Raw genomic sequence first — 16,663 nt, forward strand, 5'->3', positions numbered from 1 at the left:
TTCCTCGGACTCGAATCAGATTATTTTCCTCTGATCGAGTCGGACTTGGGTCGGATTCGGACTGAATTGCCATCCCTAGACCGAAACGAATCATATCCAACCCGAATCATGCTCGAAATCGAACTCGGTCCGGCTGAAATCGCCTTAACCCGAACCAATTTTTAATCGAACTGTTGTAACACTGAACCAATATTTAACATTGAATTATGATCAACTCATATTCAATCTATCTTATTAGTTAATCTAATCAAGTAATAGATGTTTTCATAAATTAAATCTTAAAAATACATGGTTTTATATACTTAGAGTTAATAATCAATGGTCAATGTTTGTTAAACTATTTTTAATCAAATTAGATGAAAAATGATAGAACTTTAATTTTAATTTACACTCAAAACATATAAAAGTAACAAAGTAATTCACTAATTTATTTGCATTTTGCCATTAAATAAAGAGAATCTTGTCATCAATAAAAAAAGTGCCCAGCAAGTTAGTAACACTTAATGTGATATTGACTCGATCAATAGCTACATGAAAAAATACCCGGATTCGATTTGCAACCGATAAAATCGAACCAATTATAACTGATGACAGCCCGAGATCGATTGACACTCAACTCGAAATTCAATCAACACCAAACCGATGCAAACCCGATAATCTTCAACCGAACCGCAACTAACCAACCCGATCCGTCGCAAACTCATATCCGAAAAATAATCGATCTGAAATTCAACCAAACCGAATGACACATGTCCGAAACTGACCATACCACCCGAATGAACACCTCTAAATAAGATACTTGATCGAATATTTTCAAGTAAACTCTTTATCAATTATAACGTTCAGCTCAAAGTTTTGACCAACACCGAGTGAAGTTTAAGTCATCTCATGTTTACGTTTACGTCTACGATTCAATTGATGAAAAAAGTGAAAAATCGAATTCAAGTGAGAGGAAGAAGGTAAAGTTTGATTTAAATGTGAAAGTCTATGAAGACTTACGTTCAGATGAGGAGGATGAAGATGACAATGGTAATCTTGAGGATAACAATGAAGAAAATAAAGCACAAAATAAGGAAGTAAAATGTGTTGAGGCTACCATTGGAAGTCCTTCAGATTCAAGCTCATCAAGCTTATTTTCATTTCCACCCAATCATAGATACCAAAATTGCTGGGATGGTGATGATGAAGTATTATCATCTGATGAAAGTGATATTGATGATTATATTGATGATGATGATGATGATGAAATCGAGAGTGAAGTCAAAAATGATCAATGACAATCATCAAAATCTCTGTTTTCACTTTCTTTAAACTCTAGGAAGCAAAAGGAGGGGATAAAGAGGTTAATAGCCCAATGCCCATCGAGAATTCATTCCTTGATGACTCGAATTTGGAGGAATCCAATTGAAATTCGAGCAAATATGTTGATTCAGGGTTGAATCCAGTTGAGAATCTTACTCGGTGGAAGTTTATCAAGGCAAGATCTAAGCTTGCAGCTAAAGAAAATCAAGCAAAAGAGAACATGATTTCAGGCCAAAATTTCAGCTTTGTTAAAAATGATCAATCAATGGAGAAAGAAATCGGAGTTGATACGAGCCTTTCAACATGGCTTGTGGGTTCAGCAGGAGGAACACCCAAGAATAATAGCAGAAGCAGCTCAGTATCAGTGGGGAATTCACCATCTAATAAGAAAACAATTTGACCCAACAAATTTGAGGATAGACCCATATTGGGAGCTTTAACTGTTGAGGAATTAAGGCAGTTTTCGGCTTCTAACTCGCCTAGTAAATCACCCAGCAAGAGTCCTGAAGATATGCCCATCATTGGAAGTGTTGGGAGTTACTGGAGTCATACTGCACAGACTGCTGATTCTAAGTCTAGCACCAAAAGCAGATTTAGAGAGGTTAGTTTAGTTAATTAACTTGATTCCTTTTAATACTATTTCATGTTAAAATAGCCGAGTGACTCTTTGGCCGCATTCTCCTTTATGGGTATGAATTGTCGCCGTCCTTACTCCCCAGACCCTAATCATAGTTAATCCTATGACCGGGATTTACTGGGTAAGAATTATGATGATGATGACTCAATACCAAGTAAGAGCATGATCGTGTTCGAGTTCAAATCCGATAATCAGAACATCGTCTATCTTACAGGCATATAGCTCACATAAAATAAATTCAAGATAAGCTTAAAGATAAGTTTAAACGTCTTTTTTTTTATGAAGATGACAAGTTGAAACTACCCGTGAACAATCTACAAAAACAAGTTTGCACAAGATTAATAAAGATAAAAATAACCTCGGTTTAGTATAAACGAGAAAAATGCATCAACAAAAACAAAAGAAATGCACTTGTAAGGATCATTACTATGATGTTTATGTGGGGGAGTTAAGTAGGGATAGCTTAGTTGATTAAAGCAAACCGTCCTTTCGCTCATGGGATCAATTTTTACCCTTCCATAGCTCACTAGTAAAGACCATGGATGACTAGCATGCTAACGCAACACTTTTTAGAAGACTTATATGTATAGATTGTCTTGGTCCCTTTTAGTTTGATAACTTATGGGACCCAATGTGAAAACTTTTTAGTACAAGCATAGCAAAATGAGAGTGACAGACATATATACTTTTCAGCAGGAAGAGAAAAACTCCAGGTTCTAGCTATCATAAGAAACCCATTCTCTAATCAATCTTTGCTGAATATTGTTAATTAAATTACAAGGTAAACAATCAGAAGACAATAAACATAAACAGAAAATTACTCTGCACTCATCAAGCTACTCCGCACGTATCTATTCCTGGTGCATACCATTAAGTTTTATGCTGCTAGTAGCTTCTGTATGTCTTTCTGCATGAATTCAAATCAAATTGCAGCATTAAAGTACCTCATAAATTTATAATCTATATATCTTTGACTTTAACTATGATACATTGATCTTCTATCATCATCATCAACCCAACATCCTGTTCAAAAGTAGGGTTCAGGTGAAGGAAGGTCACCGACAACCCATACCCAAACCCCCTCCAGAGTGAGGGCTAGAGAAAAGTGATCAATTTCACCCCCAAATTGATCTTGTGTATGTCCTTGTTTATTTTACGGGGTGTCCGTGTTGTTAATTGAGTTCGTTTACATCATTTTCAAAAAAACGTTCAATAAATCAGAGTATAATAAAATGGTTCAAGTACCAAACAAACGGCAGGAGGGGCAAGGAGTTGAGAGCAGTGGTGCATCATTAGGTTGATTGAGTACACACAGCAACAGCAACAACAAGAACAATATTGCAATACTCCAATGCCAAGTGGCTACCGCTTAGGCGGGGTTTGGGGGAGGTCAGATGTGCGTATATTTACCCTTGTACATTGAGGATAAGGAAAAGACCTACGGAACTTCATACGACTTATACCAGTAGCAGTTTTGAAGAGTGATATTCCATTCATAGAAAATACAATGTACTGCAAGATTATACCTCTATTTGAAAAGGGGACGTTGTAGGCGCATATCTCTGTACAACCTTGCCATTTTTGTCCACTAAAAACTTCTCAAAGTTCCACTTGATCAAGTCACCCAGAAGCCCACCAGCACTAGCTTTGAGAAACTGGTATACAGGAGCTGTATTTGGACCATTCACATCCACCTGTTGCATAACAAGCCATTTAAGTCAGAAAGTAGTGAAATGTTTTTTCTTGCAGTTTTGAGATAGTGATATTTACTAACAAACCTTGTCAAAAATGGGGAATTCAGCTTTGAACCTTGTACAAGCAAATTTTTTAATCTCGGGATTTGATCCTGGTTCTTGACCTCCAAATTGGTTGCATGGGAATGCTAGAATCTCGAAGCCTGCACAAGAAAATGATCAACATCATATTCATTTGCCGTTGACAGACCTTAGAAGAGATTCTTTGGATAAATCAAAGTTTAAAACCAATCAAGATTCAAGAGCATTGCATTCAGAGCTGTACTCCAGTAGGTCCACGCATACAAGTATACAACATAAGCTTCTACATAGAGAGAATGCCAAAAAGAATATCAAAAGTACCCAATAGACAAATGAATATAGTTACTCTAGGATGGCAACGCCACTCAAGCACACGAGTGTATGAATATGACTCAGACTGTAGAACTGCTAATAGAATCATTTCATTGCCATAGAAGAAACTCATGATTTTTCAGGGAAGTACAAATTTGGCATAATGCTAACAGCTATACTAACTGTCAACGAGTTTAGACTGAACAAACAAGAATTGAACACAGCAAAAACAATCAGCATACCCTGAGTTTTGTACTTCTCGTAGAGGTGAGAAAGTTCCGTATAATTTGATGATGTCAATCCACTGAAAAGAAAATTTAGTCATTAATTATGATGTACATACATATTTATATGCCTCAGTTATTAAACCACAAATTTGTACAGAAGATAAACCATCTCTTTGACTGATTCCAATCCATTCCATTACCCAAGCCAATTAATAGCTCCTACCTAGGCTAGGGTTTGAGGGGTCGGATGTATGCAACCATACCTTTATTAGTAATAACAAAGTGGTTGTTTTCGATTGACCCTTGATCTCAAATATCATCAACTTCACATACACAAATAATAAGTGCACATGATTTAATTTGCCATTTTAGTATGATCCATTATAATCCGAAACAGAAGAATTGTTAATCTTTGGCCTCAACGAAATAAGGGATACATTTCTTGACTGATATTATGAGTAAATTGTCAAGGGAGATGGAAATACATACCACTTAGAAGCTACATTGACAATTAAAAGAACTTTCCCCTTGAATTTGCTGAGGGGGACTTCTTTTCCATCAATATCCTGAATAATACACATTACAGTGAGTCCACAACTTTTACTGCTTTGATGATAAGACACAGAAGACATCCTAATGCAAACAAGAGATAGAGCTCCTAGTGATGTAAACCACTCTAAATTTCCCAAATCAACTGCCCTAATGTTTACTAAGTTAAAAAAGAAATTTAATTAAAAAGTAATATTAGATCAAGTTAGCCTCAATTATAAAACTTCCATTTATATTACTCATCACTGATTTGGTCTTAAGAATATGATCCTGCAAAGAAGAATCATATCTATAGACATCTATTACGTCAAACCAACTATAACACCTCTTCCTCACTGATAATCATTCTAAAACCGAATTAGCAAAAATAAGCTCATTTTTACAAATTCTAACCACAATACTAATTATACAACAGAATCAGTCAGATATTATAAATAAAAAGTTTCCAAACTTGAAATTATTCATCAAAGAAGGGTGTTTTAGTGGTACTCAGTAAATAACATGATGAAAGTTTACAACGTTACCCATAATTTGCACAAAAACAATTGAGAATTTACAATTTTAGCTACAATTTACCTAAAATAAATGAACGATTGGAACTTATCAACAATATGCACAAATCAAAAAGAAGGAAATAACCTTGACTGTGAAATCATGAATGGTCTTTTCTGTAGCAGCTCTTGCATAAATTCTAGCAGAAAAATTCTGGGGTTTTACAAAGATCCCATTATTATTTGATGAAGTTAGAGAAAACCCATCAAGGATAAATGCTGAGGATAAAGACCCGAGTGCAAGTCTTCTGGAAATTGAGTGTGCAGCCATAGAAGGGGCATAATTAGGGCGAGTTTTTGCACTGAAAATGGTAAATGATGGTAAAGGAGAGCTGAAAATCGAAGAGAAAGCCATTAAGTATTGTGCTGAGAATATAATTTAATTTATGCTGCAATATTAGACACAAGTACTCCTATAGTCCTATTTGCAAAGTTCAGGAATACTCCTAAGTCCCTAGACGTATTTTTGTAGTGGCAGTTGTTTTGCATACGTGTTGACTGATGCTTAATTCGATTAATATTGTGGTGGATGCTCAATCAACGTTTAGATTTTCATCAACTCCAAGTCTCCAACTTAGTTGATGGTATTTTAATTAATCCAATCTTTAAATATCGCCATCCTTTTCATTTTACAATCCTTAAATATCGCCATTCTTTTTACTTTATCGTCATTTCTGAAGAAATTACGTATTTACCCCTGGATAATCAAAAAATTACGATTTTGCCATCAAACCTAAAATTTTTCCTACCACACTTAAAAACCAACTTACAAAAGCAAATTGTTGGAGAAAAAACTAAGTTCAATCCGCAAACAATTAATCGAGGTAATTTCTTTTCGAATATAATTAATTTAAATTTTCAAACGAAAAAAAATATATATATATATAAGTTGAACCACCCATATCTGGGGCGGTTCAACATTAAATTTTTTTTTTCGTTTGTTTTTGTATAATTATTATAAATTTTAATTATATTATTATTATTATTATTATTATTATTATTATTATTATTATTATTATTACAATTATTATTATTATTATTATTATTATTATTATTATTATTATTATTATTATTACTACAATTGTTATTTTAATAATTTTATTATTATTAATATTATTGTTGTGATTTTTATTGTTTTTATTATTAAATATATTTTTATCTTTTGATTTTAAATTTACTAATGTAAATATGTTTGTTATAATTATTATTATAATTTATATTATTCTTGTTGTTGTTGTGTTTTTTTTTTCGGATTTAAATTATTTAAAAAAAATTTAAAGAATCGCCCAGATCTGGGCGATTCATTTAATTTTTTTTTTCGTTTGTTTTTGATAATTATTATTTTTATTTTAAATTTTATTTTTGTTGGTATTATTATTATTATTATTATTACTGATATTATTTTTATTTTTTTATTATTTTTGTGATTGTTATTAATTTTATTATTAAATTATTCTTTTTCTTGTAATTATTTATTTATTATTTTGAATATGTTTATTATAATTAATATTATTATTATTAATAAACTTTGTATGTTGTGTTGAAAATTATTTTTATTATTGGTGTTGTTTGATTTTTTTCCTTTTTTTTTTCCATTTTTAATTTTTTATTATTAGTTTTTTTTAGAAAAATTATTATTATTTTTATTTATATTATTATTGTTGTTGTTATTATTATTATTATTATCATTATTATTATTATTATTATTATTATTATTATTATTATTATTATAATTATTATTATTGTTATTATTATTATTATTATTAATGTTATTCTATTGTTTATTGTTCATCTGGTTAATGTAACGTAATGTTTGATTATGTTAATTTATTTTTAATATTTAATGAAACTGTCAAAAATTGTAGAAAATGGCTCGTAATCAAGGAAAAGGAAAGAGTTTTTTTAGACAATTGTTGAGAGGTAATAGTTCTAGGCCTACCTTACTCAGAGGGGACCCGCATGAGAGGGGGGTAACGGGTTCTGCTAGGAGGGCTAGGCGTGAAGAGGCTGCCAGACACAGTGAGGCCCAACGGTCGAGTACGCTGAACCAAGTGCGTACTCCTTTTGATGACCAGGCTAGCAGCCTCCAGAGTAGTTGGAGGGTTTCTAGTGATGATGATAATGATGCTGATGATGTTAAATTCCAAGGTCCTGATTCTCGCCCCATTGGACTAGACTGTTGTTGGGGGCCCCGACGGCAGATTCGCCCGTGGACTTGCGTAAGGCTCAGGTATTTCGGCTCCATCTGGGTGTAGTTCATATTCAAGTACCTGAGACATTCGGCGTACAACAGCGGGATCAGATTTAAGGACTTCATCGACCAGAGATTGAAAGTACTCTTTGTCATTGGCATTCGCGTATCGCACTCCTTCGTTGGTCTCGTCTCCTAACTCTGTGTACCTCAAAGTACTCTAGAATTGATGAATGTCATCCACATACAAAGCGCCATGTGAACCGATTGACATATGTGAATAACATGCAAACGGCAATCAATGGGTTTGTTGAAGTACACAACCGCATTTGTTAAATACAAAATAACCCAGTTCTAACATGCGGTTATACTCAAGCTGGAGCTGCTCCAAGGCATAGATAGATACGTGGCGATTTAAAGTTCTAAAGAAATGCTGTCGCATCGACCTTGCTATAGAAGTCATGGATTCCTGTAGCGCTTGTCGGATCCTGGCTTGCTGATTTGTAATCTGTGCGTGTGCCCTTCTAAAAAGAGTATCGAATGAGCTATTACCGCTACCAAGGTAATACTTGAAAGACGAGTGTTGGCTTTCAACTCTGCTGGTAGTCTGGTTACCCAAATGGAAACAATCATTTGTCCACGGACGCACAAATTTCTCTCTAAGTGGAATCCATGTTCCAGCCAAATACCGAACGACCTTTTTCTTCCTAACCGACCACGTACTGACAATCGCTTGCCATCTCTGTTCAAATTCCCCGATTGTAGAACTTTCAACCAAGGGGTTCCATCTACTTTTCCTGAATACCTGCCCTTGTTGATTTTTTTTCCCGTCGCACAACTTGTTCACCATGTTCTCAACGTCGTTGCCAATATGCCAGATGCATAACAAATGTCGCACATCTACATTAAACAAAACATTGAACGTAATTAAGACATAATCATTAGATATAATGACAATAATGAATCAACAAAGCTTTTTTACCTGGGAAGACGTCACGAATAGCTGCAGATAAACCTTCATCTCGATCGGTTACAATGACGCTAGGAGTCTGAGCAGTGCCGAAAATATGTCTCAATCCCTGCAACACCTACGAATACGACACAGCCGCCTCATCTCGCATCAAACAAAACGCAACCAAGAAGTTGTGATTGGTTGGCGTCATTCCGATCACTTCACATGGTTGGCGAATTGTAGTAGGTTGTGTACGATTGTAAGTATAAGTTTATAACTTTCTAAGTATAAATTTATAGCTCCGAATGTTGTGTATAAGTTTTGTAAGTATAAGCTTATAACTTTGAATGTAGTGTATAAGTTTGTATTTGTGTATAAGTATGAAGAAGTATAAGTATGAATTTGGTTTGCAAAAGTATTAGTTCACAACTTTGTAAGTATTTTTTGTCATTTAGAGCGTATAATGGTCATTGAAAATGATAATTAATTAAATCAAATAAATAAATAAATTTATTAATTAAGTTAAATATCCCAATATTGAAAAATTGTTGTTTTGTGCAAAAGTATTTTTGCGGATCGCGAGATTTCAAGACAAAGTTTCTATTTTGGAAATTGCACAGGTTGTGGCTCGCAACTTTCGCGCTGGTTTTTGCAATGTTCGTTTGATTTGGTTTTGCACAAAACAAAAAAAAAATATGCACTATATGCTGCGGTTTTTGAAGAACAGCAACATATAATCCCCTTTTTAAAAAAAAACAAAAGGGGACTATATGCTGCGGTTCAGAACCGCAGCATATAATATTGTATCATATGCTGCTATCACAAGTGCTGCGGGTCAAAACCGCAGCATATAATAGGGATAAAACCGCAACATATAAGCTTTTCCCACTAGTGGTTGCTGATGGGAATAAGTTAGCTTTTCAGTATAGGTTTAAGAACCTGGTTTGGATGATTAATAGGAATACTTTTGTTACTGATGTATTATTGATTCCAATTGAGAGTTGTGACATGGTGCTTGGGGTACAATGGCTGAGAACATTAGGAGAAATAAGTTGGAATTTCCAAGAGATGGTGATGAGATTTCAGGTCGATGGCCAACAATTTTGTTTAAAAGGAGTGCTTGAGAAAAAGCTTCAAGTAATTGGAGGGCCAATAAAGGACAAGAAAAGGGTGTAGTCAATTCAATTTTGCTTACTTCAAGTGCTGCAAAATTCAGACATTTCCCCTTCTTGTTTGATGCATATTGTGACTGATTCAAAGGAAGCTTTAGAACCTCCAAAGATAACCTTGTTTAAAAAAGAGTTTGCTGATGTTCTAGATGATCCTAAAGAGTTGCCACCTCTAAGGGGGGGTCTTTGATCACAAAATACCCTTAGAAGATGGTACAAAACCGATCAAAATCAGGCCTTATAGGTATCCTTTGAAGCACAGGGATATAATAGAGTAACTCATTCAAGATATGCTGGAAAGAGGTGTGATTCAGTATAGCAATAGCCCCTTTGCATCTCTTTTGGTGTTGATAGGGAAGAAGGATGGAAGTTGGTGGTTGTGTGTGGACTATAGACAACTAAATCAACATACCATCTAGGATAAATTTTCTATTCCTGTTCTTGAAGATTTGGTAGATGAGCTTTATGGTTCAAGTGTCTTTAGTAAGTTAGACTTAAGATCAGGTTACCACCAGCTAAGATTGCACACTGATGATGTTTACAAAACTGCATTCAAGACACATTCAGGGCATAATGAGTTTTTAGTCATGCCATTTGGCTTGACTAATGCACCAACATCCTTTCAGAATTGGATGAATAAGGTCTTCAGGCCTTTTTTGAGGAAGTGTGTTCTGATTTTCTTTGATGATATATTGATCTACAACAAATCATTGACAAACCATTGTTTTCATCTCAAATTAGTCTTTAGTATTATAAGGCAAAACAAAATGTATGCTAAGGCAAATAAGTGTATGTTTGCTGTCAATAAGATTGAGTACCTTGGTCATTTTATCACAGGCAAGGGTGTAGAGACAGATCCCAAGAAGATAGAGGCTATGCTTAATTCACCAGTTCCAAAGTCAATCAAAGAATTGAGAAGCTTCCTTGGGTTAGCAGGATATTATAGGAAGTTCATAAGGAAATTTGCTGAAAAGGGGAAACCACTTACGGATTTACTCAAAAAGGGAGCATTCATGTGGCATGATCAAGCTCAACAAGCCTTTGATATATTGAAGCAGGCTTTGGTTGAGGCACCTGTGTTGGCTTTACCTAATTTCGATAAATTCTTTAAGATAGAAACTGATGCTTCAAAAGAGGGTATTGGAGCTGTGTTAATGCAAGCAGATCAACCCATTGCTTTTATTAGTAAAAGCTTGAGTTCTAAGTGGCAACAATTATCAGTTTATGAAAAACAACTCCTTGCTATGGTATTTGCAGTCCAGAAATGGGGTCAGTACCTCATGAATAGTCACTTCATAATCAAGACTAATCAAAAGAGCCTAAAATGGTTGCTACAACAAAAAATCTCTACTCCTTTTCAGCAGTTTTGGCTTGCAAAGTTAATGAGTTTTGATTATGAAATAGTCTACAAAAATGGGAAAGATAATACAGTCGTTGATGCTTTGTCAAGGGTTAGAGGTGCTAAAGTGTTGTGTTTTGCTATTTAGTCATATCTTCAGATTTAGAGGGAAAAATTAAGAGTAGTTATGATTTTGATCCTCACCTCAAAGGAATTGTGCAGAGGCTGGTTAGTGGAGATCAAGTCAAACATTATACACTACAGAATGATTTGCTGAGGAGAAATCAAAAACTTGTAGTAGGTCCAGATACTGAAGTTAGGACTTCCATCATAGCTTGGCATCATATGAGTATAGAGGCTGGTCATGTAGGAAGAGAGGTCACAGTAATGAAGGTTAAATGACTCTTCTTTTGGAAGCACATGGTATAGGACATCAGACAATTTATTATGAGATGTAGGGTGTGCCAAGCAGCTAAAAATGAGTTGGTAGCATCTCTAGGGTTGTTACAACCTCTTCCTATACCATCTGAGGTTTGGATGGATATTTCTATGGATTTTATAACTGGTTTACCTAAATCATGTGGGAAAGATGTTATATTTGTAATAGTGTACAGGTTTAGCAAGAGTGCTCATTTTATGACTCTCGGTCATCCTTTTATAGCCGCGCAAGTTGCTCAAAGTTACCTTGACAATGTGTTCAAACTACATGGATGGCCAAGGAGTATTCTTGTAACAGAAGCGGCAATCTCAATACATAATTAACATTAATGATAATATTTGCAATGATAATGCGGAAGTCTTAAAGTGCCGATTTGCTAAAAGCTTTTAAAAACTAAAAGCTTTATGACAAACGATAAATATTACATCTGAGAAGGCAAATGAAAATACATGTCGTTTTTTCCAAAAATACATAATAATTAAAACTAAATACGTCAAGATCATCAACTATCAAGTGAATAACAAAATGCAGCTAAGTCCTCGATAACATAAATAATTGGTAGCTGCGGCCTGGATCGGAACCTGAAACTAAATCCTGCAACATGCTGCCATCCATAATACGGATGACAGCCGATTGAATTGGTCAGCGCTTAATGCAGAGCATAACTCCCTATCCAGCTCAAAATACGGAAATAATACACTACATTTACAAAATAATAATTAGAGTACGGACTTATAATTAATTGACATCACTGTATACTTTTACGTTATTCTTTTACTGTTCCACACTTTTAAGTCATTAAGATACTATTTTCAAGCATGGCAGAAGTACGTTATTGCTACGTATACAATTTAGTAATCTTAATACTTAAGCAAGTTTAGTTGGTTAATAATCATAATCGTACCATGCCTCATAGCATCAACAATAATCAAGTTTATCACTGATCAACAAGCATAATAATATGACACTTGATATATATGTAAGGGTCTGACTAGATTAGGGTCGAAACCCTACATCTAACTGTGGTGGGAGTCGTCACCTCTCCAATTCAAGTATGCTCGAGCTTCTACAAGATAGGTAGCTAACCCCCTGTCTTACACTGCACTTTACGTGCCGGCTAACACGGGCGCTGGGATTTTACATGCCGGTCCATGGTTCGACATTACTTTACTATTAGGGTCATTCAATCAATACTCAGATAATTTCACACAAGCACATCACATAATTTTTATTAGTACATGTTGACTTTAACTTTGATCAACTTAGATGGTAACTTTCTTTATTTAATAAGATTTTACCTTTATGCCCTTCTATGTTCACCACTAAAGTTTTACGCATTAAACTTTATTTAGAACTTTATTTTTAATAGATCATTTGCTAATTAAATTTACACTAATAACTTAATATTCTATTAATAGTCTCCAAATTAATATTTTTCGCAAGTAGCTATTAAATTTTATTTCTCTTGAAATAAGTTTTAATAATCAACATTTTTAACTTTAAAACAAATAAATATTTTATTCTTTTCACAAAACAAATATTATTCTTATGAATCAAGTAAAACTATATTCTATGGATAAATTTCCAAAATTCAACAAATTCACCAAAAATCAATATTTCAAGTTGAAAAACAAGTAAAACTTATTAAGTTCACAAAAATCCATATTTTAATGATAAAACAAATAGAACTTATAAGTTTATGAAATCAATATTTCTAGTTATAAAACAAATAACATTTTATAAGTTCACCAAAAGCATTACTTCTAGTTATAAAACATGTAAAACTTATATTTTCACACAAATCAATAATTCTTGTTATAAAACTAGTAAAAGCTTTATTCTTTTAATATTTTCATAAAATCAAACTTTAACACATAAAGGCAACTTTATTAAAAAAAAAAACTACTATTAACTTTTTATATAAATTTTGGTCAAATAGTCAACTAAAGAATATTTCGTACACACTAGTCATTTAATATCAAAAACTTACTTTTATATTAAAATCTCATATATTCAAGGAAACACTTAACTTATAAAAATTTCTCAAAAATTTCTTTTTAACTTATTATTTTATTATTATAAAAAAATGCTTGTAATAAATTAAAATAGTAAATAAAACCTTTTTTTTATGATAGTTGCCAAATGGCCTATGATTATTTTTAGACCTTTTTCACAAAAAAAAAAACTTAATTTAATTTATCATAATAAATTCTAAATTTAAATAATTCACATAATCACTAAAATAAAAACTTTTACACAATAAATAGAAACTCAATATATCTTTAAGGATAAGTTTTAATATTAACGTAAAGTATGATGTCCATAATTTTAACATAACCATACTTAGTAAAAGTATGTTCGTAAAATAGCACACAACTTTATAAACTAGTTTATAGGCAAACATAAACATATTACCAAAAATTCTAACATAAAAAAAAAATCTTAAATATAATAGCATTTCTAATGTAACACATAAAAATAATACTTAATATCACTAGAATATGATATTTTTCACCAACTTTCTAAACATGTTCAAAAATTTATTAAACAACATACTAACAATATGTTTAGCATAACATACTTAGTATAAACAAAATCATAAGTTCATCAACCAATTTCCCTAATTAATCATGCCCCATATATTTCATACTTTGCATATTATAAAGTAAATATAATGTAAAATTTCCACATAAAATATAGGGTAAGAAATTATACCATACTACAACCAAGAATTAATACTAAATACTAATAATTAGGAAAATGGATAGTGTGATCCTCCAAGCTCCAATACTCCAAGCCCAAAACTCCAAAATGATGATCTTCAAGTACTCAAAATTATACCCAACTATGCTTCTTCTTCTTGATTTTCTTCAACTAATTAATTTTAGGAAATTAGTATATGATATAATGAAGTGAAATTAGGAGCAAATGGAAGAAAAGTAGATGACTTAATTCCTTAATATTACATAACTAGAATGATATATTTTAGGTGAGTTTTGTTTTAAGTTCGCAAGGTTGAATGCTAGGAAAATAGCTAGTATATAAAGAAGATATTTGTGGGACAAGATCTTATAATATTTGGATAAAAAAATAAAAAAATCATGGCTTCATATCTTATCCATAACCATCCAACATGATGGTAAGGATGAAGTTTGATTTCTTTTCAAACTTACTTTACTTATGTAAGTAAATAAGTAATAAAAAAATATATGTAGGTTTTGAGTAATTAGTTTTAGGTAGTTAGGATTAGTTTAGGTGTAAAAACAAGCTTAAAAGTGTAATTAAATTTAGTATTATAATTATACTAGTTTTAAAATAGTTTAAGTGAAAGTGTTAAAGTCGCTAAAATAATTGTCAAAGGAATTAATTAGGAATTAAGCAAAGCTTTAGTAAACCGTAAGTTAATTAAATAATTTTGAAAATTTCGAAGTATATTAATTAGTAATTAAAAATTTTGGGCTCAAAAAGAATATTTTAGAAATATAAAATTTCGAGTTGGAAATAATTTAAAGAACTTGGACACGTATTGAAATTTTAAGGGAATATAAAATTGAATATAAGAATTAATTCTCGAGCAATAAAATTATATATGATGACTAAATTAAATTGGAGTTAAGGATTATGAATTAAGAATTTGTCGGAAAAAAAATAAATTAATCAGATGATTAAAGGAAAATTTCTAGTTTGTTGCAATTGTGAGTGACAAAGATCCAGTATTCATGAGTATATTTTGGAAATCTTTGTTTGAAATCCAAGGCCTTTCTTCAGCTTATCACCCTCAAAGTGATGGCCAAACTGAAGTGATAAACAGGTGGTTAGAGATGTTCTTAGGTGTATGTGTTGAGATGAGCCTAAGGTGTGGTGCAATTGGATTCCTTTGGCTGAATGGTGGTATAATACCCATTACCATACAGCTACTCAACTTACCCCATATGAGGTTGTATACAATCAACCACCACCAATGCATTTGCCTAATCTACCTGGGGAATCACCGATTGCAGCTGTGGATAGAAGTTTGTAGAAAAGAGAGGACATGATAAGGAAGGTCAAATTATATTTAACTAGGGCCTAGTCTAGAATGAAGACCCAAGCTGACAGACACAGAACAGACAAGATCTTTAAGATAGGAGATTGGGTCTTATTGAAGCTCCAGCCCCATAGGCAAACTACTGTTCATAGAGGGCCAACCAGAAGTTAGCTAAGAAGTATTTTGGTCCTTTCAAAATACTTGCTTTTGTTGGCAAGGTTGCCTACAAACTACAGTTACCACAAGGAGCTAAGATACATAATGTAGTAGATGTGTCACAGCTGAAGGCTTTCCATGGGCCATTACCTCAACCTATGCATATTCCTGATTGGCTACACGAAAGTGATCCTGCTACCAACATTGATTATAGTCCCGAGGCCATTCTTGACAGATGAATGGTGAGACACCACAATTCAGCCACTACTCAATTTTTGGTTAAATGGAAGAACCAACCTATGGAAGATGCTTTATGAATGGATGCTGCAGAATTTTCAGCCCACTTTCCCTAACTTGAGGGCAAGTTTCTCTAAGGGGGGAAGCTCTGTTATAGTCATGATATAGTTAGGGGCAATATTATAATTTTCTTAGAAAGTTGTTATATTTCAGTTTGTTTGCTTAGTTAGTTAATTTTGTTAATCAATAGTTTTGGCGGGAAAGGTTGTTATATAAACCTTGTATTTTGTAGTTAATGCATAATAACAGAATTACTCCTCTTCCTTCTATTCTCTTCTCTTCTCTCTTTCTCTTATTCTGTGTGGCCCATTGAAGTAAATGCTTCTATGAACAGCCAACAGAAACTGATCAATTGAATCTGATCAGTAACAGCTGCTGTCGGTGCAATGTTCTCCTTATTTACTTATCTCTTGTACTTCCACTTTCTTTTAGATTTGAATTTTTGAGCCTAATTTCTTCTTGATTCATATCTTGGTTGCTTTTAGTTTAATAAAATCATTTCGTGTAACCTAAAATTATTTCTTTTTGGAGTTATTTTTTTAAAGTTTTAATTTTTAACAAATTTTGTTGTGATCTTAGTTTATTTTTGTTGTCCATTCGGATCTTTATGGTTTCTCAATTGGGTTCTTAGTATCCTTTTGGTCATAATTATTTCGGTACTTAGTTGTTTTATTGTTTTCAATTAAGTACTTAGTTTTTTGTTGTTAGTTATCTTTTTAGTGTGTGTCTCTGTTCTAACC

At 32.9% G+C, this 16,663-nt stretch overlaps 1 protein-coding gene across 1 annotated transcript; it reads right to left on the bottom strand.

Moving 5' to 3' along the window:
* Positions 1 to 2,660: 2,660 nt before the first annotated feature.
* On the bottom strand, positions 2,661 to 5,825 carry LOC130817771 (probable phospholipid hydroperoxide glutathione peroxidase). The gene is made up of 6 exons (XM_057683651.1): positions 5,442 to 5,825; positions 4,743 to 4,819; positions 4,269 to 4,330; positions 3,718 to 3,836; positions 3,466 to 3,633; positions 2,661 to 2,846 (listed from the first exon to the last, which is right to left on the bottom strand). The coding sequence occupies exons 1-6, from the start codon at positions 5,706 to 5,708 to the stop codon at positions 2,817 to 2,819; spliced, it is 723 nt and encodes a 240-aa protein (XP_057539634.1). The 5' UTR covers positions 5,709 to 5,825; the 3' UTR covers positions 2,661 to 2,816.
* Between the last annotated feature and the right edge of the window lie 10,838 nt (positions 5,826 to 16,663).

This window comes from Amaranthus tricolor, chromosome 7, assembly GCF_026212465.1.
Source record: "Amaranthus tricolor cultivar Red isolate AtriRed21 chromosome 7, ASM2621246v1, whole genome shotgun sequence".
Lineage (NCBI taxonomy): Eukaryota > Viridiplantae > Streptophyta > Magnoliopsida > Caryophyllales > Amaranthaceae > Amaranthus > Amaranthus tricolor.